This window comes from Penicillium crustosum, assembly GCF_028827405.1.
Source record: "Penicillium crustosum strain IBT 35664 chromosome Unknown utg000002l_segment0_segment0, whole genome shotgun sequence".
NCBI lineage: Eukaryota > Fungi > Ascomycota > Eurotiomycetes > Eurotiales > Aspergillaceae > Penicillium > Penicillium crustosum.
This window is the reverse complement of record NW_026623123.1, coordinates 1,950,271-1,972,035: the sequence shown is the minus strand read 5'-3', so window position 1 is coordinate 1,972,035 and position 21,765 is coordinate 1,950,271. Positions and strand designations below refer to the sequence as shown.

At 47.3% G+C, this 21,765-nt stretch overlaps 8 protein-coding genes across 8 annotated transcripts; 4 read left to right on the top strand and 4 right to left on the bottom strand.

Moving 5' to 3' along the window:
• Nucleotides 1-169: 169 nt before the first annotated feature.
• Nucleotides 170-2,317, top strand: N7487_004278 (putative alpha-L-rhamnosidase B; the record flags this gene model as incomplete). The annotated part of the gene is made up of 3 exons (XM_056872025.1): nt 170-1,054; nt 1,110-1,381; nt 1,432-2,317. 3 exons carry the CDS (start codon nt 170-172, stop codon nt 2,315-2,317), a joined length of 2,043 nt encoding a protein of 680 aa, XP_056729745.1.
• Nucleotides 2,318-2,611: 294 nt separating this feature from the next.
• On the top strand, nt 2,612-3,871 carry N7487_004277 (chalcone isomerase domain-containing protein; the record flags this gene model as incomplete). Its single annotated transcript, XM_056872024.1, has 1 exon — nt 2,612-3,871. The coding sequence occupies one exon, from the start codon at nt 2,612-2,614 to the stop codon at nt 3,869-3,871; it is 1,260 nt and encodes a 419-aa protein (XP_056729744.1).
• Nucleotides 3,872-4,219: 348 nt separating this feature from the next.
• N7487_004276 (glutaredoxin) lies at nt 4,220-4,806 on the bottom strand (the record flags this gene model as incomplete). The annotated part of the gene is made up of 2 exons (XM_056872023.1): nt 4,525-4,806; nt 4,220-4,374 (listed from the first exon to the last, which is right to left on the bottom strand). The coding sequence occupies exons 1-2, from the start codon at nt 4,673-4,675 to the stop codon at nt 4,220-4,222; spliced, it is 306 nt and encodes a 101-aa protein (XP_056729743.1). The 5' UTR covers nt 4,676-4,806.
• Nucleotides 4,807-5,734: 928 nt separating this feature from the next.
• N7487_004275 (uncharacterized protein) lies at nt 5,735-7,400 on the bottom strand (the record flags this gene model as incomplete). The annotated part of the gene is made up of 2 exons (XM_056872022.1): nt 5,735-7,213; nt 7,308-7,400. The coding sequence occupies 2 exons, from the start codon at nt 7,398-7,400 to the stop codon at nt 5,735-5,737; spliced, it is 1,572 nt and encodes a 523-aa protein (XP_056729742.1).
• A 1,075-nt stretch (nt 7,401-8,475) lies between these two features.
• N7487_004274 (BAG family molecular chaperone regulator) lies at nt 8,476-9,652 on the bottom strand (the record flags this gene model as incomplete). Its single annotated transcript, XM_056872021.1, is given in 2 exon segments — nt 8,476-8,829; nt 8,840-9,652. 2 exon segments carry the CDS (start codon nt 9,650-9,652, stop codon nt 8,476-8,478), a joined length of 1,167 nt encoding a protein of 388 aa, XP_056729741.1.
• A 1,102-nt stretch (nt 9,653-10,754) lies between these two features.
• Nucleotides 10,755-11,069, top strand: N7487_004273 (uncharacterized protein; the record flags this gene model as incomplete). The annotated part of the gene is made up of 2 exons (XM_056872020.1): nt 10,755-10,891; nt 10,958-11,069. 2 exons carry the CDS (start codon nt 10,755-10,757, stop codon nt 11,067-11,069), a joined length of 249 nt encoding a protein of 82 aa, XP_056729740.1.
• Nucleotides 11,070-11,245: 176 nt separating this feature from the next.
• Nucleotides 11,246-11,485, top strand: N7487_004272 (uncharacterized protein; the record flags this gene model as incomplete). Its single annotated transcript, XM_056872019.1, has 1 exon — nt 11,246-11,485. The coding sequence occupies one exon, from the start codon at nt 11,246-11,248 to the stop codon at nt 11,483-11,485; it is 240 nt and encodes a 79-aa protein (XP_056729739.1).
• A 5,890-nt stretch (nt 11,486-17,375) lies between these two features.
• N7487_004271 (LMBR1 domain-containing protein) lies at nt 17,376-19,483 on the bottom strand (the record flags this gene model as incomplete). Its single annotated transcript, XM_056872018.1, has 2 exons — nt 17,376-19,110; nt 19,176-19,483. 2 exons carry the CDS (start codon nt 19,481-19,483, stop codon nt 17,376-17,378), a joined length of 2,043 nt encoding a protein of 680 aa, XP_056729738.1.
• Between the last annotated feature and the right edge of the window lie 2,282 nt (nt 19,484-21,765).

Genomic DNA, 21,765 nt, shown 5'->3' with positions numbered 1-21,765 from the left:
ACATCATTCGCCATGATTCTTCCACCAATCGCGACTATGCAACGGTGAACTTCCCGAAGTTCACTATTACACAACTTAATCATTTATATACGTGCTATTCTCCGTATTTTATACTTTTTTTACCATCTTGCTACGATATACAGATATTCATCTCTCCAATCAGCCACCAATGGCGCAATCATACTGGCACCTTGTGGTATTGATTCTTTGGTCTCTCTTCTCGCCATCTGTTGCAAACACTTGCTGGCGTAATACCACTTGCTCTGGACCTACAGACACCGCATTTAGTGGGCCATGGGAAAATAATATATACGCACCGGCATCGCGAACAGTACGACCGGCCTCAACTTTATCAGAGTTGAAAGCCAACGCTGTCACATACTCTTCGCATCCATACAAAGCAACATTACACGGAAACGGCTCACTTATAGTATTTGACTTTGGCATCGAAGTGGGTGGGATTGTCCATCTAGACTACACCTCCACCGGCAGCGGAGCTCTAGGGCTGGCGTTTACAGAGGCTAAAAATTGGATTGGTGAATGGTCAGATTCCTCAAGTGCTCTATATCATGATGGCGCGTTGTATGCAAACATTTCTTCGGCCGGAAAGGGCACATATATCATGCCGGACAAATACCTACGGGGTGGATTCCGGTACTTGACGGTCTTTTTGGTCACAAATGATTCGGCCAGTGTTCATATTGAGGATTTGAGCTTAGAGCTCGCGTTTAAGCCCACTTGGTCGAATCTCCGAGCTTACCAGGGGTACTTTCATTGCAGTGATGAGCTCTTGAATCGTATCTGGTACAGCGGCGCATATACTCTGCAGACGAATGAGGTCCCTGTGAATACTGGCCGTGTTACAAAAGGTGTTACATCCGGATGGATAAACAATGGGACTCTTGGACCGGGAGATACGATTATTGTCGATGGCGCAAAGCGAGATCGTGCGGTCTGGCCTGGTGATATGGGCATTGCCGTTCCTTCCGCTTTTGTGAGTCTGGGGGATTTGGAAAGTGTAAAGAACGCTTTGCAGATTATGTACAACACCCAGGTAAGCTATGATGTTGTTCCCCTTTAGGCATATTTGACAGTTATGGAAATTATAGAACAAAACAACAGGCGCATTTGATGAGTCCGGGCCTCCATTGAGTCAGAAGGACTCGGACACATATCATATGTGGTCTATGATTGGCACCTATAAATATGTGCTTTATACCAATGACACAGGCTTCTTGTTGGATAACTGGGCCAGTTATAAGCACGCCATGGAATATATATATGGAAAGGTGACTTACCCCAGCGGGCTTTTGAATGTAACAGGCACACGAGACTGGGCGAGATGGCAGCAAGGCTACAACAACTCAGAAGCACAGATGATGTATGCTGTGGATCCATTATACAGAAAGCTCTCCAACTAACACATTCTAGCCTCTATCATACCCTGCAGACAGGGGTATCTCTGTCTTTGTGGGTTGGAGACTCGAGCAATTTATCAACCAAATGGAGCTCTCAGGCCGCCAATCTCAAGAAAGCAATCAACACCTACTGCTGGGACGAGTCATACGGCGCATTCAAAGACAATGCAACTGAGACCTCTCTCCATCCACAAGATGCTAACAGCATGGCAATTATGTTCGGTGTTGTAAACGAAGAGCGCATAGCCAGCATTTCAGAAAAGCTTCTCAAAAACTGGACCCCCATAGGGGCCGTAGCTCCCGAGTTGCCAGAGAACATTGCCTCGTTCATATCCTCTTTCGAGATTCAAAGTCACTTCATTGCCCAGGAACCTGCACGCGCACTGGAACTCATTCGTCGCAGCTGGGGTTGGTATATCAACAACCCGAATGGTACAGAGAGCACGGTGATTGAGGGCTATCTACAGAACGGGACTTTCGGGTATCGGATGGACCGCGGGTATGGCTATGATCCATCATATGTCTCACATGCGCACGGCTGGTCCTCCGGTCCGACCTCTGCATTGACAGAGTATGTTGTCGGTCTCTCTGTGGTCTCGCCACTAGGATCGACGTTGAAAATCGCGCCGCAATTTGGAGATCTAGAATTTGCCGAGGCTGGCTTTGTCACCTCTCTTGGGAAGTTTGAAGCATCTTGGGTTTTGAACTCGAGTGGATATGTGTTGACTTTCTCGGTGCCGAAGGGTACTGTAGGGGATGTTATTTTGCCCTATGTCACTGCGTCGAAGAAGCCTTCGATTACCATTGATGGTGACCAATTGACGAGAGAAGTATCTTATGTTGATGGTACTGCAACTGTTAAAGTCACCGGTGGCTCTCACAAGGTGGTTGTCAAATAAAGATTAACCACGCACATAGTCAATGATCTAGATCTCTAGAGAATTGATCATTTAGCTTACCACCATCAAGATGTACCAAATTTTGCGCTAGATAAATAAGACGTTGTCATTACAAGTAATCCACCAAAAAATATATATATATAAAAAAATAGAGAATCTTATTCCATCAAAATCTTGTTCATACATGACGGTATCCCATGTAGATCATGCCATATCACGTGCATCCCCACACTCCATCTCCGTCACCCGCCAATCCTGCCCTCGAGATTCCTCATCAAACAAACCAAGCTCAAAATGGCCTCCACACTCCGTCAAAACCCATGGCGGGCCTACCAATGCCTCACCCGGCAACAACTCCGCACATCACACCTCTCTTCCCGGCATCTATCTACCACACCCCTCCGTTCCAATGCAACCAATAACCCCCTCCGCTCCCGAGCATCCGCAGCAGCGGATCTCCAGCACGCCTCTCAAGCTCAGCGGAAGATGATCTTGTCCGCAGCCGGCATAATCACCTGCGCAGCCGGTCTCTACGGCGTCATCAAGCTAGACCTATTCGGCCTTAACGAACTAGAAACCAACAAAGACGACAAGACCACAACCGCACCCCCGAAGAATGGCGCAATGCGCATGGACGGACCAGTCGGTTTCCCCAGCGGCGGGCCATCATTAATAACAATCCAAGGCCAAGACAGACTCGAGCAAGTTCCAACAGGAACAAGCACAATCCCCCACTTTCCAAGCACAATCCGACTCCCGACATCCGAAGCAACAGAAGGCAAGCAAAGCGGCGACGATCTAGCCCCGTCCACAGGCGAAGAATACCAACTCCTCGGTCTCGGCATCCGCACCGTCTCCTTCCTATCAGTCCAAGTCTACGTAGTCGGCATGTACGTCGCGAAATCCGACATCACCGAGCTACAACGCCGTCTCCTGCGCACAGCAATCCACCCGCCCACCCCCGGCGCCGATGCAGACGCTGCCATTTCCGGCGCCGGTGCAAGCGCCGCTACCTCCCTCGTCCCGCCGGAGCGCCAGCAGCTCAAGGAGCTTCTCCTTGATGCGGAGCGCGGCGACGCTGCCTGGTCCGCGATCATCAAGGATAACGGCATCCGCACTGCATTCCGCATCGTGCCTACTCGTAACACGGACTTTATGCATCTGCGCGACGGATGGGTGCGTGGTATTACTGCGCGCGCACAGGCCAAGAAGGCTGCGGGGCTCGGCGAGTTCCAGGATGAGAGCTTCGGAAGCTCGATGAATGATTTCAAGGCTGTTTTCGGTTCTGGGAAGGGGAAGTCGGTCCCCAAGGGTCAGACGCTTGTTTTGATGCGTGATGCACATGGCGCTTTGGATGCGCTTTTCCAGCCTGGGGCTAACAAGCCGGTTAAGTGGATGGGGCGCGTTGCTGATGAGCGGATTAGTCGGCTTGTTTGGTTGAATTATCTGGCTGGCAAGACTGTCTCCAGTGAGGGGGCCCGGACGAGTATTGTCGAGGGGTTGATGTCGATTGTTGAGAGGCCCCTTGGAACCATTGTGCAGAAGGTTATCTGATTTGGTTTTGTTTGTTTGTATTAACATACCTGTACGTTAGTGTGTCGCTGTTTGCTTTCTTTTTGCCCTCTGTTGGCTCTACAAAATATTCCAGAGCTGTATGGCAATGCTCCACTCAATGCATATCTAATGCTGGAAGATGGCAGATTCTCCTGATCCCTCCAACTCCACACTATGGAAATATCTGCCCACATTACACATCTACTAAACCTAAAAAAGAATTCGAAGGGACGTCTAGAAGTTAGATAAGAGGTAAAAGCTGTGCAATAAAAAACTACCTCCATATGTAGTTTATATTCTATTCGAGAGTGACATCTCGGGGGATTCTTGCTTGTGTGACATCACCGCTTAGATAGCACCAGCAGACTTGAGGAGGTCCTTCAGGTCCTTCTTACCCTGGAGGTCGGAGTTGCCGCCGATGTGCTTCTTGTTGATGAAGATGTTGGGGACGGTGCGCTGGCCTGAGATTTCGGCAAGAGCGCTCTGGATAGCAGCTCCCTCCTCTGTCGTATACTTATATTAGCGATTGATTTTTTTAAGAAGATAAATAAACATGTATCAGAAATATAAACAAATCAATACTAAACACACTCTTCTTGTGAGAAGAATACAAGAAGCAACGCAAAAAAAAAAAAAAAAATTTAAAGACTCACCATCCTGATCCAGCTCGAGAGCAGTGTACTTCGCGTTCAAGCCGTCAAGCAACTTCTTGGAAGAGTCACAGTAAGGGCAGTATGACTTGGAGAAAACGACGACAGCGTTGTCGTTAATGAGAGACTGAGCACGGGTCTTTGCGGCGGACATGGCGGCGGGATTTGGGCCGGCGAAGGAGCCGAAAAGACGGGTGAAGATGGACGAAATGGTGGGCGGTTTGTGACGAAAAGGGGAAGAGGCGATGTCTCTTTTTATAGGATATTCGGGGCGGGGTACAGGTACGTAGGTAAATATGAGAGGATTGGTTGGCTATTCCGTCAAGATTGCGGGATTGAATGCGGCGATGATGTCAGGTGATATTTGTCAGCTGGGGGAGCTCCCACCGGGCCCAGACTCTTGTCTTATTTGGGTAATGTTTAGATGGCTATGTATATAGTTCCTAGGTGTCTACAAAGGATAATTCTGATATATCTTGAACTAGGCAATCAGTTGACGCAGTATCTACACTCTTACAAGTACAAGTGGCAATTCCGTGCAGATATGATGTATTCGTCCATTCAACCTGATATCTGATTAGCTCCATAAGCAATTATCTGGCATTCAACACGCGAGCAAATCCAGTTACCTGACTGCTCTCGCCAACAGGCCAATCAGACCAAAGAAAGAGGAGAAAATCGCTAGCAAGAAGGCTTGGGAATATGGAAAAGCACGCTTTAAAGATGTTTCAGGGAGAAATCCAGAGATTGGAGAAAAGAAAGGAAATCATAGAGTCAAGAAAGCCACAGGCAGATATAGGATAAGAAGGATGAGGCGCGAATCCCTCGTTCCCATCTCATCCATCGCAATCTGGGGCGAGCTTTTGGAGTTCCGTCCTACCATTCTACCATCTTGGTAGGTATTGCAAGGATGAGAAGAAAGAAGGGAAATATCAAGGAATGAATGCACGGGAGGGGAAAAAAAAATAAGAATAGTCATGCTCTGGTGTTGAAGACGGATTAAAAAACAGTCTGAAGAAAATTGAACTCAAGGCGAAGAAACGCCCTAGATCGTGGGATATAAAGTCACAGAACAGAACCGACAGAACACCATCCCGCCGGATACGCTGGAAATAAAGTAATAACAAAGAAGGGAATCAAGCAGGCATGCAAATATCAAAAGTATGTTGTAGAAATGGGTGAGAGGTTGGACAGATGGTGGAGTGGGAGTCCATCACATCACAATGCAGCATCCGCAGCTCTTCTCTTTCTTTGGTAGCTGCTGCGCGGTGACAACCGGAGGGCTCCAGTTAGGGTTGGGGTTAGGTGTCAGTCCCATTGGGGGCGTGTCCTGCACCTTAGGCATAGTGCTGTAGCCAGTACTAGTGTTCGGGCGGGGTGGTTCTGGGCTCTTTGACGGCCGAGGCGGTAGCTCTTCGAGCTGTAGAGTCTCAACTGGTTGCTGTTCTGGCTCTGGCTCTGGCTCGACCTTGCTGGTCACAGACGGCGCGTCGAATGGGTGCACTGCGAGGGGTGCGAAGTTGCGGTCGTATGTGTTCGGTGTCCGGCCTTCCTTCTCCCACTGTTCCTGCATAATCTTTTTGGCAACGGTGGGAATCATCTGCTGGTCTGGTGGAAGGCGAGGATCGGGCTTGTACATGGTTGCCAACCACGGCGGGTCTCCTTCGGGCCGGTTAGTGGCTGTTGGAGGACGGTTTTCACCTGACCGGGTGGTAGGGCGCTGTATGTTGTTACTGGAGACAGCACGAGATCGAGGAGCGCTCGCCTTCCGGTTCGTGGGTGGAGCCGAGGTCTTTCGGCTAGTAGAGCCAGTGCTTTTGACTGTCTTCTTGCCCGAGGTGTTTTGTTGTATACTGTTGAATCCGCGGCTGCCCGGTCGGCTTTCTGGAGAAGGGGTTGAACCATCTTGCTCAACGTTGATAGGCTCGCTGGCTCTGCGGCTCCGTGAAGACCGGTCTTCTTCGTCTGTTGCGGCACGGCTCCGTGAACTGCGAGAATCGCGGCCCATGGCGCCGGATATGGGGACTGGACTAATTGTAGAGACGGGTATACGGGAGGCGCTCTTTCCAAGGCTTGGGTGGCTGTAGATGCTGGCGGCTGCATCGTCGGCGGCAATCTCCTCTGGTCGGCGGAGATCCCAGTGTTCCCGCTCATGGTCATCTACATTGCCATTCACATCCCGCTTGCCGAGTTCTTCCCGCACTTTCGGCCAGGGTTCGGAGTATTCTGTAGCGGGTGAGTTCGCGGTACCAGTCCCGTTAGCAGAGCTCTGCTGTGGATCATGGCTCCTCCCACGTCCTGCACTCGATTTGCTTTCTCCTCTCATCCGTCGCTGAAAGAGAATGGCTGCCTGGTGGAGCTCCTCACTCTCGATCTTTGCCAGTTTGTCTCGGTGGATCCATTTTTCCTGGTTCGTCTTTCCATCATCAAGGCCGTCATTGTCCTCCTCGGGCTCTTTACGACCGGCTGCCTCGCTACCAAAAGCATCTCGCATACTGCCTACTTCACTCCCACGTCGATTGAGACTGTGATCCCTCCGTCCTCGGTTTGAGGCTAAATAGGGTGGTTCATATGCATGGACATTGCGCGAGACCGAGGAGCTGCGTGAACCGTTTGAGGTACGCTGTCGAGAAAATTTTGCGCGGACGGAATTGGAGTCGTATGAGGTGCGTTGTTTCAATGAGTGGCTTTCCTGCGGGGGAAAAGGGGATCAGCGCTCTTTTTTTTCCCTCCACGTTCTTGAGCTGCCAGGTGAGAGACTGGAATGCCACACGGAATCATCTTACCTCGGGGCCAAGTGGCACCGCAAATTCCCATTGCGAGCCATCCACGGGCGATGCTAAGGCATCTGCAGAATATGCCGTAGCGACGCCCGCCATTCCAGTTATTGTTCACAAATGAAAAAGGCCAGTCCAGCTGTAACCCGGTTCAATAGGTAGAGGTGTAGAGAGTGGTTCGGATCAAGACATTCCAGGTAGAGTCGGGAAGTGGAGTGCAAGGGGGGTTTACACCGAAAGCAGCAAATTGTCAACAGAGAGACCCTTAGGGTTGACCACTGCAGGGGGGATATTTTTCCCAGTTTGTCAAGTTTGGTCCGACTAATTAAGAGCTGGCGGGGGGCTGGGCCCGTGGAAGGCTTTCCTCGAGGTCTCGGGGATTGAGACAAGGAGAGTGTACCAATATGGTTAAGGGGGTGAAATGAATGAGAGAATCTTGAAAATAGAGAAGAGAAAATAGAAAATAGAAGAGAGAATGTCAAGATAGGGAAAAAAAGAGGGAGAATCTAAGGAGAGGTGTCGTCGCCAGACTAGGAATAGCACTAGAAATAGCCTAAACCAAGTCCGACACTCTACGGAGTAGAGTACAGAGTACATGGGTCTACTATACGAAGTACTCCCTGTTATTTATTAATGCATATTCCCAAACATGCATCATATGTCCATCTTATTACATATTAATCAATAATTCGAAATCTTCAATAGACCAAAATTTCTGAAAATTTCTGAGGATTCTCGCAACTTAGTCCTGGGCCGTGCTTTGCCCCTGAACCATGTTGATCACCTCGAGATGCCGCTAAATTGATCTAGACAGTAACGGCGAAAATACGGAGTATTCCTTCGAACTTCCCCCACTTAGTGTATACCTACATGAAACAATGGGAGAGACATAAGAGGAGAAAAGAAAAAAAGGGTTTGTATACATGCCGGCAAATACTCTTTGGGGAAATCGCAAAGTTGATATATCACAAATACGCCAATGTCCTCCATGCAAAGAAACACCCCGAGCCAGTGGACAGGTCCCAGCAAAATGGAAACTTGACCAGTAAAACAGCCACTCGGAATGGGATTGATACATGTTGTACATGTCTACGTATGCCTGTAACCCGATTTCAAATCCCCCAATATACACAGCGAGATGGGGAGCCGAGTAGGCAACTGGTGAGCTATGTTACAGCTATGCAATTTTATCCAGCTCGCTGAGCACCGCCTGGGTATCCTTGATGAGGGCGCGACGTGCACTGCGCGCAACCTCATCACCATTTGGCTCGATTCCATCTGCCTTCAGCTGGATTTGTGCGAGGATCGTCTCGCTCAGTTTCTTATGTTCATAGTCTCGCTTCTTTGGGTCACTAGGTGGGTTCGCAATGTATTCCTCGCAAAGCGGCTTCATCTCCTGCTCGAACCATCCGGCCAAAGCAGTGACCTGCTCCAGCGGGGTATGCAGCAACTTGAGGTTAGGCGGCGGTGCAGGGGGTGCCTGAGTGGCCTGACGATGTAGGCCGTGGTGGCCGAGATGGAGCAGGGGCTTCTGTGCTGACGGGCGACTTCTTGCCATTGCGTTTCTTCTTTCTCGAGCTCTTGCTCTTTCCACTCAAGGATGTGGGAGGAGACGATGCATCTCCTGCACTAGTAGGTCGGGGCAGTGGCGGCGGTGCTGGCGCCGATGCAATTACAGGAATGTTGTGCCCGTCGTCGGAGGCATCGCTCGGGGAGCCCGCTCCCGCTTCGGAGACCACGCATAGCACCTCGGAGTGCTGCTTGAGCCCCTCGGCTTTGCATGTACGCGCGTTGTTCTTGAGTAGCTTGCCCTTGTACAGCAGTCTCACGCAGTTCGGGTCGCCGGCTCCGGTGCTCTCAGCGGCGGCCTCTCGTAGGTCTCCGATGGTCAAGACACCGTCGTCGATCGCGTATGCGCGGAAGCGCAATGGGTAGATGGTGCCACGGTGGCGGAGGGAAATAATATCCGGGTCGGTATCACCTCCTTGTGAGTCTGCGATATCTGAAGGTGTGATATAACTAAAGTCCTCATCGCTAACATGCGGGTTGGAGGCGGGAGCATAACTTGGCGAGCGGCGCAGCATTTTTAAGGGGTTGCGCCAACTCATCACGACGATGGTGAACAGGCAGACTGCAACAGCTGCAAAAAGGGCGATAGGCTGATTATCTGGGGTAAATGGTAACTTTTGCGCGAGAGGACCGAGGGGCGTGTTGGACAGGTAGGTGAGAATAGGGTCCAGTTGGTGGCGGAGGGAATGTAGGTGAACAGGGAGGATGTCAGCGACCTGGTCTATGTATACTGCGCACTTCTCGCCCAATGTGGACTGAGCGAGGGTTGGGGGCAGTAAAGTCATGGATCTCTGTGGAGGGGAAAAGAGAGCAGGTGGATGGTGAAGTCATGCCCCCAAGTCGTCCGGAATAGGCAGATAAGGCGGAGAGTACTTTTTTTGCCATCGAATTGAGCAATTATTGGTGTACTCCCAACAATGGTTCGTCTGCCTAGTGGAGTGTCTGATTTCAAGTCGATTCTTTTGGTGTTGGAGTTACGGCGATATTTGGAATGGTTGGGATAAGTCGACGGATGCCTTGTGTACCTCAAGGCTGCCTGGAAGTGTGGCGATACTTGAGGCCTGAGGCAGACCTATCACATCTAGATTACTTGTCATTCTACGATCCTACATTTGGTGACATATTTTCCAACCATGGCATGATTCTGGGTGGTCAAGCTTTCTCTGATATATCATCAAGGTAGCTCCTTATTCGTTGTAATATTGAGGCTCTTTTGTGATGTTGAGTAACCCAATTTGACCTCGATCGGCGTATGTATGTGCAAAATCGCGGGGTCATACAGCTCCCCGCCTCTTTTGGTGTATATCGGCTGGGTAAGATATCAATATAGTGGCTATTCAACCATCTTAATATGCAAATTTCTAAGAGCAGAGCTCCAAGGTAACTAGTTCATAATTACATATATGTCCTAAGGGGTCCTAAAGAGTACATGTAACGTATCTAAGCGCCAAGACCTTCTTCCACCTTGCTTATCAATTCCATAGTAAAGTGGACCTTCTAGGGCTCCAACCTTGGAAGGTTGGAAGCGCGCCGATGGCTTACCAGGTGGGTATATATATCCATATCTGCTCGAGTTGCCTGGTGGACCACTCAGACCAACTGTAAAATTATAGAATGTACAGGAATTAATGGTACTATAGATCAGAGCGGCTAATGGATGAGCTAGGCCACAAATAAATGAATAAATTTGAGCGTGCCCTGAGGTCCGTTGTTGAGCCCCTGCTTGACAGGGTTCAGAGCATGTCGTTTTCCTGCTTTGTGAGAGACAAACTTATCACCTGGACTTTCTTTCTCAGTCTGCGACGATACAATGTGGGTTCACTCTTGGATAATATCCTCTCGGTTACACTGCCAGGGGTGAAAGCTCTCTTTGAAAAGGACAAGTAAATGGTTGAAGATCTACTCGCTCTCCCTTTGCTGCGTTATGTCGACAAACGCATGGTCACTTACTGTCACTTGGTGCCTGGCGATTTTCCGGACCAAGAGTATGAGTATGACCGTTACGTGGGATTCTCTGGTCAGGGGTGAGTCCGACGAATCGGACATGAAAACAGTATCGAAACTGGTGTTCGAAGTCTTCATTATGATAGAACGCGCATATCCGGTACTTTAGGCCGATTCGTGCTGCTCGCTGTTTTTGGCTCAGGTGTGGATGCTGCCGATGCCCAGCTCGCGGAAGGACAGTTTTTTGATTTTGTTTGACACCTTCCAGTGGCGTGGGTATGTATGCCCAAGTAGCACACTGAGTACTTTTGAGCTGGCCGAAGGAATTCGAGATCCCACGCTGGAGAATACAGGGTGGAAAGGATTAAATTCATGCTGGTCTCTCAAGCTGGGAATACCTGGAACAAAGCTTCGACAAGCGTCGGAGTGCAGCAATGTTCCCTGTGACAAAAACGGTTTATCGTCGGCACACGTTGGAGAAAGTGGAAAGTCACCCAATCACGATGACTCGGCATTTCCTGCTCCAGGAAGATGACTCCTTTGCTGGGTTCATTTGCTCCTACTGCCACGGTTACCGCAACCGGGACTGTGAACATAGTTTGCCTGATGTGGAGTATGTGGCAAACGCTGGAGCCCAGCAAAAGCGACGCAAGGACAAGAAGGCTGGGGTCTAGGTAGAATGTGGACGCTGTCACGCTCCACGGGATCTAAATGCGCCTGATTACACGTGGTTGGATGAATTCCGGATGATCTGGTGTAGAGTTTGTCGGGCTTCGAAATATGCCACAGGCGAGCGGCGATCTCTTGAAGCAAAGAGGCGCCAGGAGAATGAGGGCATTCTTGTATAAGCTGTTGGGACGTGCCAGAATGGTAATTGTCCTATGACCGAGGATATCAACCGGCTCAAATATGGCAAGCCACTTTTGTACTGGCAACAGGTTGGCTTACAGTGCGGGGAATGTTATGCCTACCTAGTCAGGTATGGTAAAGATCGAACCAGCCCCGAAAACTTCGCCCCGACGCCGGATGAGCTTGCAAGGCTTCAGGAAAGGCCGCCGCGTATTTGTATTAGATGCCACGCCGTGTGGAGATTTCCAGGAGTCTCGAAGACCTGGCATAGGTCAGAAGGGAGTAACAATTGCCGGTCATGTTACAGGGTGCCAAGCGGTCATGGCCCACGGCTGCAGCGGCAACAGGAAACACAAGCAGAAGCCGATATTCTGAGGAAACTAGGTCGCGAGGTTATATGTCCATGTAGAACAAAGGAGGGAAAAGATGGCACCGAAAAGTTCAAGGTCCACAGGCTCTTATTGGTGCCACTTTGTTGCAAATGCAGGGAGAAGAATTCACGGGCTGCAAAGGTCTCAGAGGATGGAAAATAGTGGGACCTCTATATGTCATTCATTATCAAGTGGTTGAAGCTTTGGCAGACATGGGTTCTCAGAGAGAAAAAGACTAGACCGTCTTTGTTCCTGTTAACGAAAAGAGTCCCTTAGGAGTCCTTTACATTGTAGTTTGACGCAACCCCTAAGCTTTGCAAATAAATATATATTTATGTAAGGAAGATGATATTCCGAGATTCCAGCGCTAACGGGCGCCCAGGATAAGTAGCCTAGATGGCAAAAAGATCATGTCCAAGGAGAATATCATTCATCAATATCATCATCTCCCTTCCTTTTTCAACCTTATCACCAATACCGTCTTTCTCGGTGTCAAAACGCCTAGGAATAGCCTCACTTTCACAAGAATAATTCTTTTGCTGGTGGGATCCCCATCCTCGGATATCTTCAACCAAGAGATCTTTAGGTATAAAGAGACACAGCATAAAAAACATTAAATATGATTCTGGCCCCTTCCTTGCGGCCGATATTCTTGTAAAGATAGAGAGGTCGCAACCCGCAGGTTCACAATTAGTGGGCAGGGAACAAAAAGAAAATGTGCCCTCGTCCAGGATCGAACTGGAGACCTTCGGATGTCAATCTTGTTACCAAGAGTGTCATATTAAAGGATATGAGACCGACGTCATGACCAAACTAGACCACGAAGGCAACCACTAAGCCACTCGTGCTTGTGATGACATAACTGAGCGCTAATGCCTAAGTGTTGTTCATCACTCTATAACCAGACAATGAAAGACGGCTGAATATTTTGTAGGTCTCCGCCGAGCTTTGTAAAGTTTACATGTTGGACAGAGTTCATAACTTAATGAAATTTAAATCCAGTACGTTTTCAATTTATCAACTATCAAACTAGATTGAACAAAACGGTATGATTTTATAGTAAGGCGACAACTAGGGTGTTGAGACTGATAGGCCGTCACTGTGCTTATCTCTAACTAGATAGAGGGTTAGAAAATCCAGATTATCCAGATATCATGTCTGTATAAGCGTGCCACATAAAAAACAACCTAAATTTTTGGAAATTGTGCACTAGGAAAAATTGTGCGTTGTGCAACAGACCCAATGTCGCGATTTGTTAGGTTGAACAACACATTTTTATATTCTAACTGGGGGGGCAAAAAAGAATGCCCTCGTCCAGGATCGAACTGGAGACCTTCGGATGTCAATCTTGTTACCAAGAATGTCATATTAAAGGATATGAGACCGACGTCATGACCAAACTAGACCACGAAGGCAACCACTGAGCCACTTGGACCCGTTTTGATTTTCTGTGAATTTAATGACTATATGAACCAAAATACTTGTAAGCAACCCTACAAAGCTATTCTGTAATGGATAAAATGGGAGTACTTCAATTTTTTAATTGAATTTTTACCAATTAAACTGGTCATCTTAATACTATCCACTAAGGTATGTTATGATCAAAAGAATCATGGATTGATTATCTATTGGTGTACCATCTCGACGGGATGTCTTTGTGAAGTGTCAGTAGCATCATATACTTTTTGGGGGGCTTTATCTACAACAAACGCGGCGTAATCCGCCAAGGTTAAACTCATAAGGCTGTGAGTTCCCGTCCGTTGGCTGTAGGAAGTTTCCCTCGCTGTATGTATATACCAGTAAAAGTATCGCCTTGAGCTAACAGACCAGTATATATGTCTTGGATATCAGCGCTAGATATAACAAACAACTCATATAGTCTACTAGGGGGCTATTCGAGACGGTTACTAACTGTATATAGTTAAGATGTATTGATAAATAATATCTTATATATCTGACTTTAATATCGTTGTCGAGATATAAACTCTAAACGACAACCAATCAAGGTAGATTTGGCATGACCGATTCGATACCAGAAGACCGCCCTTTCGACCAAAAGAGCTAATATACAATGAGAAATCGTAGTTTGATTCCCAGGTAGCCTAGGATGTCATCGTTGCCGAGCTTATACCCCGTACTTATAGTTGCATATCTATGCCTCAATGATAAATAGTAAACCGCCACACTACGTATCCGATGCTCACCTATACAGGACCAACGATATGCGATCCCAATGCACATATAACTAGTGATTTCATACCCAATTCTATAGGCTCATTTATTTGTTACATTTAGAATCAAAGTAAATATACTTCACACGTTTTATTTTCCCATTCCATACTACCAGCCAGACAGCTATACCAGACAAATCCCTACAACTTACCATCGTGCGTCCCCCTTAATGCTCTGCAATAATTATCGATCACTATGGATATTATAGAGCAAATATTGGAATCAGCACCGGGCCTGGAAGGATACGTTAGAAGGGACTTAGAATTACTAGCCTACAACCCCACCATTGCCAGCTTAATCAGAACATGGCTATCCATTACTTCACTGCTATTCCCCCCACCTCTTGAGTCTGATGAAAACCCAAGTTAATTCGTCATAATTAATATGTATTTGGAGGTTCAATGCTAAACCCTAAATTGATTTCATATATATGTTGCTTCTTCTGCAACGTGTCACTTCTACATTTCCTGCATGCTAAGGAACCTAGGACTCATACGGACGGAATCGAGATTAGCGTCGTTGATGTAGTCTGACACCTCTGCCAACTATTCTACCATACGAATTCGAGGATACTGAAATCTTGACTCAAGATTACAATTCGGACTAACTCCCATGCATCACCGCCTTCATATACGAACCATGAGAGTATGGGAGAATACAGCGCTTAGGAATGATACTGCTCATTGCCTACGATTCTTTCTTGTTCCCATCACAGAAAGCAGTTGTCATGGAAAGACATGGATAATTCTACAGGGAGGAAAAAGGAAAGGTACAGATATGGCTTCATTTCTATGTATAGAGAGATTAGACATTCTTACAATTTATTTTTGACAACTTTGTGAAAGATTCACTTCGTTATTCATGCTGCTTAACTAGTAGGACTTATAGTCTATTATTCAACAAAATCACCCTATACATATAGCCACGAGGAATAGTTTCCTTGACACCGTATTAGTTTAGGTCTTTACCATTATAGACCAGAAAAATATAGCTCTGCCTTGGGAATCTTACATTTTCGTACAGATCCAGTCACACCCGAGGTATAAATCTAGAGTATATAAGTCCTTAATTATTACGATGGTATATAGAATAAATTTGAACGGGCAAATCAATAATCCTTTATATATGTTGGGTGCAGGGGCTTCCAGACGATATTATATATTTGTGGAGAGATACCTAGGAGATGTATAACGTAGGACCCGACCTATACCTCGCCGCGGTGTCTAGGAAAAATAGGTAGCGGATGGAAAAACCAAGCCAGTAGAACATAGTCATGTTGTGTATTAGTCTATATGGGTATGGCTTAGTATGATAAAACAGGTGGTTTTATGAATTTTACAACTCTGAGGTGGAAGGGGTCGGCAGCAAATGGTGAGAAAATCCAAAAAAAGAAATGCCCTCGTCCAGGATCGAACTGGAGACCTTCGGATGTCAATCTTGTTACCAAGAATGTCATATTAAAGGATATGAGACCGACGTCATGACCAAACTAGACCACGAAGGCAACCACTGAACCATTTCGGTTTGTGATACAAATTCCTGTTGGATATAAATATATGATCCATTTATTATATTGGCTCCTGCTATGTGCTTACCCAACTACCCATGCTGAGGGTTGGTGCGCCCCACTATATACACATTTTTCACTGGATAACCAGTTTTTAATTTATCCAACTATGCAAGTACGTAGGAATTATAGGTAACCAACATGACTATCTATGTACCAATTTCTACCGTTACCATCTTTTGCCGCCATTAAAGCTGTGTGGTCAGCCTGTATTGAATCCTTTGCTTCTTGGGCCTGTTGATGAGCCTCCAATTTCTTGGCATGATTTGCCTATAACAGCTTCAACTTCCTAGAAACGGCTTCCTATTTTTTTGGGTTATTTGAAGCTATGTTGCAGGGTTGATATTTCCTTGAAGCCTCTTTGACTAGATCAACGGCGGGGAGCACCAACACCAAGCAATGGCGTTGGGTACCTGCATCATCATAAAAAATAGTACATAGTTTGGGTATGTTTGCGGCCTTGTGGTATGTTTTTAGTTGTTCTTTTTTGATATCCCTTTATGTGTATACGAAGGCGGTAAAATAAGCATAATTTGCGCAAGAGACTTTCCTATGTATAATTAAAATCGAGCTATTTGGTACTACAGACTAAGCTAAGGAGATCGATCAAACCATGATGAGTCATTACTGGCGCCCTTTGCGATGGATAGATATGTACTACATCAAGTTCATACATAGGTACCTAGCAGCTACGCATATATGTTCCATTAATTGGTACTCCTTGTGAGACAAAGGTTAAGCGGCATCGTTAGCGGCGTGCAGGATCTGCTCTGAGCTTGAAGTGAACGTCTTTTTCTCATGCATGGAGTTTACATACGGGATCTAGACCCGGTACATACATAGTATGTCTTCGGTTTATCCACGATCGAAGTACTACATATGTAGTAATCATATACGTTAGTCATACATGGGGGGAGCCATGGTATTTTAATCCCTATATATGGAGTATGATTATCCTCGGGGTTGGAGCCTCCGTCGTGTGTATATATTGCTCTAGCTCCACGTACCTCGAAGGCAGGCGGTAGTAAAATTCCAGCCAAAGAGTACGGGTGTGTGTATCAACATGTAAAAATCGAACTATTCTATTACTCCAGACATACTCCACAGTATTGACCAGGGGCAAGACCAAGTTATTATACTTTATTTATACCAACTATGCATATTTTCCTATGTTGTCGCTGACTATCCCGACGGCAAGAAAACCGTGTTTATGTCTATTATAGGTATTTATATACCCTTTGTGTGGAATTGCTATGTAAAAGATGCCTATTTCTTGCAACTTACATCTGGCGGAGTGCACTGACACTAGGTACATAGTGGTGGGCACCTGTACCATTATAACGAGGGACTAGGGTTTGAGGGGCAGGGCATGATGACCAAGTTAATGTTTCTCTCCTCCCTCCTTTGTGCACTTTGTGATTTACCAAATTTTCAATTGGAACTAGTGTAAGCAAATCGAGACAAAAATAATTGGCTATGTACAAGCAAAACGATATATTACACTGTCCAGCAGTCGAAGAGATCTAAACATCGCAATGCACGTGTTCAACCTAGGCGCAGACGACCAGGCACAGCCCGACCTCCAAATAGCGCTGAGCCTTCTTCTGTGGTATTATTATCACCCGACATCCAGCGTGGAAGTCGGAATGGCTCACCCTGGAACCACCGAGGAGTGCTGGTAGTATCAAATGTGTTCTTGACGCGGTGTGCAAAGGACTGGAAGAAGTTCTCATCTTCCTCATCCTCACCTTCTACAATAGTAGGGGCAACCACTGTCCTCTGGGCAGGTTGAGAACTCTCTGCAGCCGGGACTCGCAGTCTGGACGACCCGGGGGAACCTTCATCGTCACGATCCGACGCCCACGTTGAACGACTACCACGGGAGGACACTGCCAAAGAACCGAAGCCATTCAATTCCCGTTCAATGAGGTCGCGACCCTCACGCCAGCCACCCATGCCATACCCGGCAGGGTTGTTTTCAACATCGTTGATATCATCATCCTCTGCAAGGCCGCAACCAAAGATGTTTTTGATACGCCCATATAGGTTGAATAGTGTTGCGCAGATAGGCAGGAGGATGAAGATAGGGAAGATGAAGTCAAACCCTTTCCCAAGCGGCGTCAGGTTGATGAGTTTACCAAGGAATTCGTAGAAAGTGGTGGTTCGCCGGAACTCTTTTGGCAAGAAGGTCAAGAAGTTGTACGCAATTGGTACGGTCAGCCGAGCCACGAGACCAGCGTACCAGCAGGCGCTTTCGCCATATGTATTACGACGGACAAGCGCGCGGTTTCCCCATACCTTAACATCACTGACACCAACGAGAGCTGCCGAACACATGTATAATAGCCAAGCAGAGGCTGTAAGCTGACCACCGAAGCCAACTTGTTGGTTCTTCCAATTGGGGACCACGGTCAAACTCACGGCGGAGAGATGGGGCGCCAAAGACTTGATCATTTCCGACCAAACAATGCAGGCTGATGCCACTGCAAAGAACACGCCAAATACCAGCCTTACCGAGGGGATGACGTTGGCATACAGCTGGTATCGCATGTACGGGGTGAGCAGTCTCACACGAGGGATGCAGGATGACCGACGTGGGGCCGGTGCGAATTCGAGCTTCTTTGAAGCTGCAGAATTGATGATGGCTTGGAGATCTGCTGATAACTGGACTAGACGATCCCACTCATCTACAAATCTGGCCTTCATGTGCCGAGCACGCTGAAGCCGCCGTGTAAGGTCGGCTAGATAGCGTTCGGTGATGACAGAAGGTATTGTGGCGGATGTATCGGGTGACTCGAGGATCGGGGCCCGCACGTCGGGTTGACCGTGCCCTTCCCGAAGCTCTTCAATCCATTCCTGAAAGTCACGAGCAGTACCTGTCTTACGGCGCTGGAGCTGTGAAACCTGCCCATTGAGATTGGCTAACTCATTGACCGAGTCCATCAGGCGATCGTGCACCTTGGGCGCATGTGCCTGGAGTCTGCGTAGCCGACCGCTCACATTGGAGTTTCGGAGCAGATTGCGGGGGATCGAAACCAGACCGTGACCCATGAGATAAATGGCAAGGACGAGACCCCACACATATGCCAATGCCATGATGAGACCCTTGATGGATGTGAATTCGAACCCATTTGAGATTGAAACGTAGATCAACCCCACCAGAGCACATCCCAGGACAATTAACTGATATTGGGCATTCGATCGAAGAGAGTACATAAGTCGGCCTTTTGGCTCACGGTAGCCCGAGTCGACGTATTCACCGAGTAATGGGAGGATGGCCCTGTAAGATAAGAGACACGAATGAGTGACAGTCCTTGGTTAAGTCGAAGAACGCGGGGCACTTACCAGGTGAGAACGAAGATTAGCCAGTAGGCAATGCGCCAGCATACCAGAACCATTCGCTCCGGTAGCCAGATTGCTTTGGGGCCAGATCCATCTCGCGAACTTGACGCCAAGTCGATGGGGACAAGGAGCACAACACTGGCGGGCAGAGCCAGAGCCAGAAATATAGGGACACTTAAATATGCAGGGGTGGCGCGGAGAGTGAGAAACCGTCGTAGGAGAAGTAACACAAGTGCGGAGATGAGGAACAGGGCGAATGCGAAAAAGACGTTCGAGCCCACCGAGATGGCCGACACGGATACGGGGAACATGCTGAAGAAATAGCGACAGCCAATGGGAAAAAGAATGGAACTTTCAGTCGTTGTTCATGGCGAGATATCTAGGGCGCAAATGAAAGAAGCGACCGAATGTTGAAAGTGGTTGAAAGGTAGAAGTGTATATATAGAACAGGCCATGGGGGTTGACGTTTTGGGGGCCAGGAGAGTGGCTGACTTAAGCTCTGACTAACTGTGTCAAGAGGACTTTCCAAGGTTGTACCTACGTACCCATGGACGGTAGTACTGGGGACTTGGCTATGGTCGTGTGCTCAAGTGTATAGTGGAGTACCTGGTACCCAGCCGCAGCCTCCTGGCAGTGTTTCTGAATTTTTGACCAATTGGTTCCTCCGGATCAGGTCAGGGCCAGAACGCCTTTGTCGATCCTGATGGGAACTGATTTTCCTTTATTAATCCTTTTCTTTTCTTTTCTTTTTTTTTTGCTTTTGGGTAAAATATTTGGGATAATAAAATCCTTTTTTTTTATTGTCGTACATGTGGATATTCCTATGTACAAAGGATATACATCCTCTTATATACCCCGTAATTGTCCTATTACAATGGATACATGAATACATAAATACATGAATATCGGGCATTATTTAAGATCCACACCATGGTGACGACGTGTTTTGAGCTTTCAGGTACAGTGGTGTTCCATGAGTATTTGACCTTGGGTACTTCGGCCGTGGGCCCACTTTGTAGGCCCACTTTTAATATTGCCAGGCAGAAACCTCGAAAATTCAATCCAATTTAATAGCTAGTATGCCAACCTTCATATTTAATAACATCAGCAACTCTATGAGGCATAGTATCAGATAGATGCTTAAACATCTCAATATCTAGCCCCTCCCAAGCTTCCTGGGCAGCGTCGACTAGTAGATCAAGCGTAGTTTCGTTATTTGGGAGCTGTATTAGCTCAGGGTGTCGCTTCAGTATTTCGGCCTTTAGGAGCGCCCATAGGTTCTCAATTGGATTCAAATCGGGCGAATAGGGAGGCCACTCCATAATATCACATCCAAGCTCATTAAGAGTCCCCTGAATGATATAGGCAGTGTGTACCGGTGCGTTATCTTGTTGAAAAATAGCATCTTGATCAATACTATTAAGAAGTGTTGGAAGAACACGCCGGTAAAGCTCTTCAATAGTCCGAGATGAAACACCACCGCGGCGAGACTGAGGATCACCAAATAATGGAATTAAACCAGAGCGTCGCGGAAGACCAGAAAAGGCAGCCCAAAACATCTGTTTAATCTGTTTTCCACGGGTTGGTATCATTTGGACTTGATGGCCCTCTTCTTCGTGCTCCCAAAGCTGGTCCTTTGGACGGGTAAATGTCCATTCTCGACGCTGACCGATACCACGTTCAATAGTACACTCATCAGACCAATACACACGGGCCCAATCCTCAGAAGTGAAGTGCTCATATCTTCGCGCCCAAGTAAGGCGTTTTTCAGCAGATAGAGGTGTTAAAGTAGGCCGTTGCATTTTCCGCCACTTTCGAAGGCCCATTTCATGGGTCAGCCGCCAAATTGAGGTACGTTTAACCTTATAATCGACCTCTGCGAGTAGGTCTGCGACTAAGATTGACGGGTTTTGTTGTATAGTCTCATATATATGGTCACGGTCGTCTTCAGTAAGCTTCCTTGGCCCCCCTGAGCGTGCTAAAGACTGTTGCTTTTGACGCTTTGACTCTTGAGTAAGAGTATACTGAATAGTTGAGCGTGGAATATCTGGAAATCGCTTCTTTTTTATAGTTGTTGCACCCCAACCATTGGTACTATGCAGTTCACAGATCTTAGCTCTAGTAAAACAGTCAAGCTCTGGGCCTCTTTTCCCACGTATAGGAGGCATGTTTTAGTATATAGAATAAGAAAACAGTGCGAAAATCTCTTCAAAACGCGTTAATATACAGCGCATATGCTAGCGTGTTTAGGACGCGCGAGATTTAATATACTAATACAGTAGGCGGTCTAGAATGGCGGTCAGATCCTAAGGTGGGACCCGAAGTACCCAAGGTCAAATACTCATGGAACACCACTGTACTTAAATAACGGCCGGAGGGATCGTCAGGATTTGCAGTAATGTATTTGTAGTACATGTAAGAAACAAGATACAGTACCCTAGGGATACTTAGCCAAATAGTGTAAACCTAAGCAAAAATAGAAGTACACGTCCAAGGACGGAGTACTCTGTACTCTGTACCTTTGAGCTATCCAGGTGCCCAGGTGATCCCCCCAAAATCCCAATTAGTACTAGTAACACCACAATACGAATAG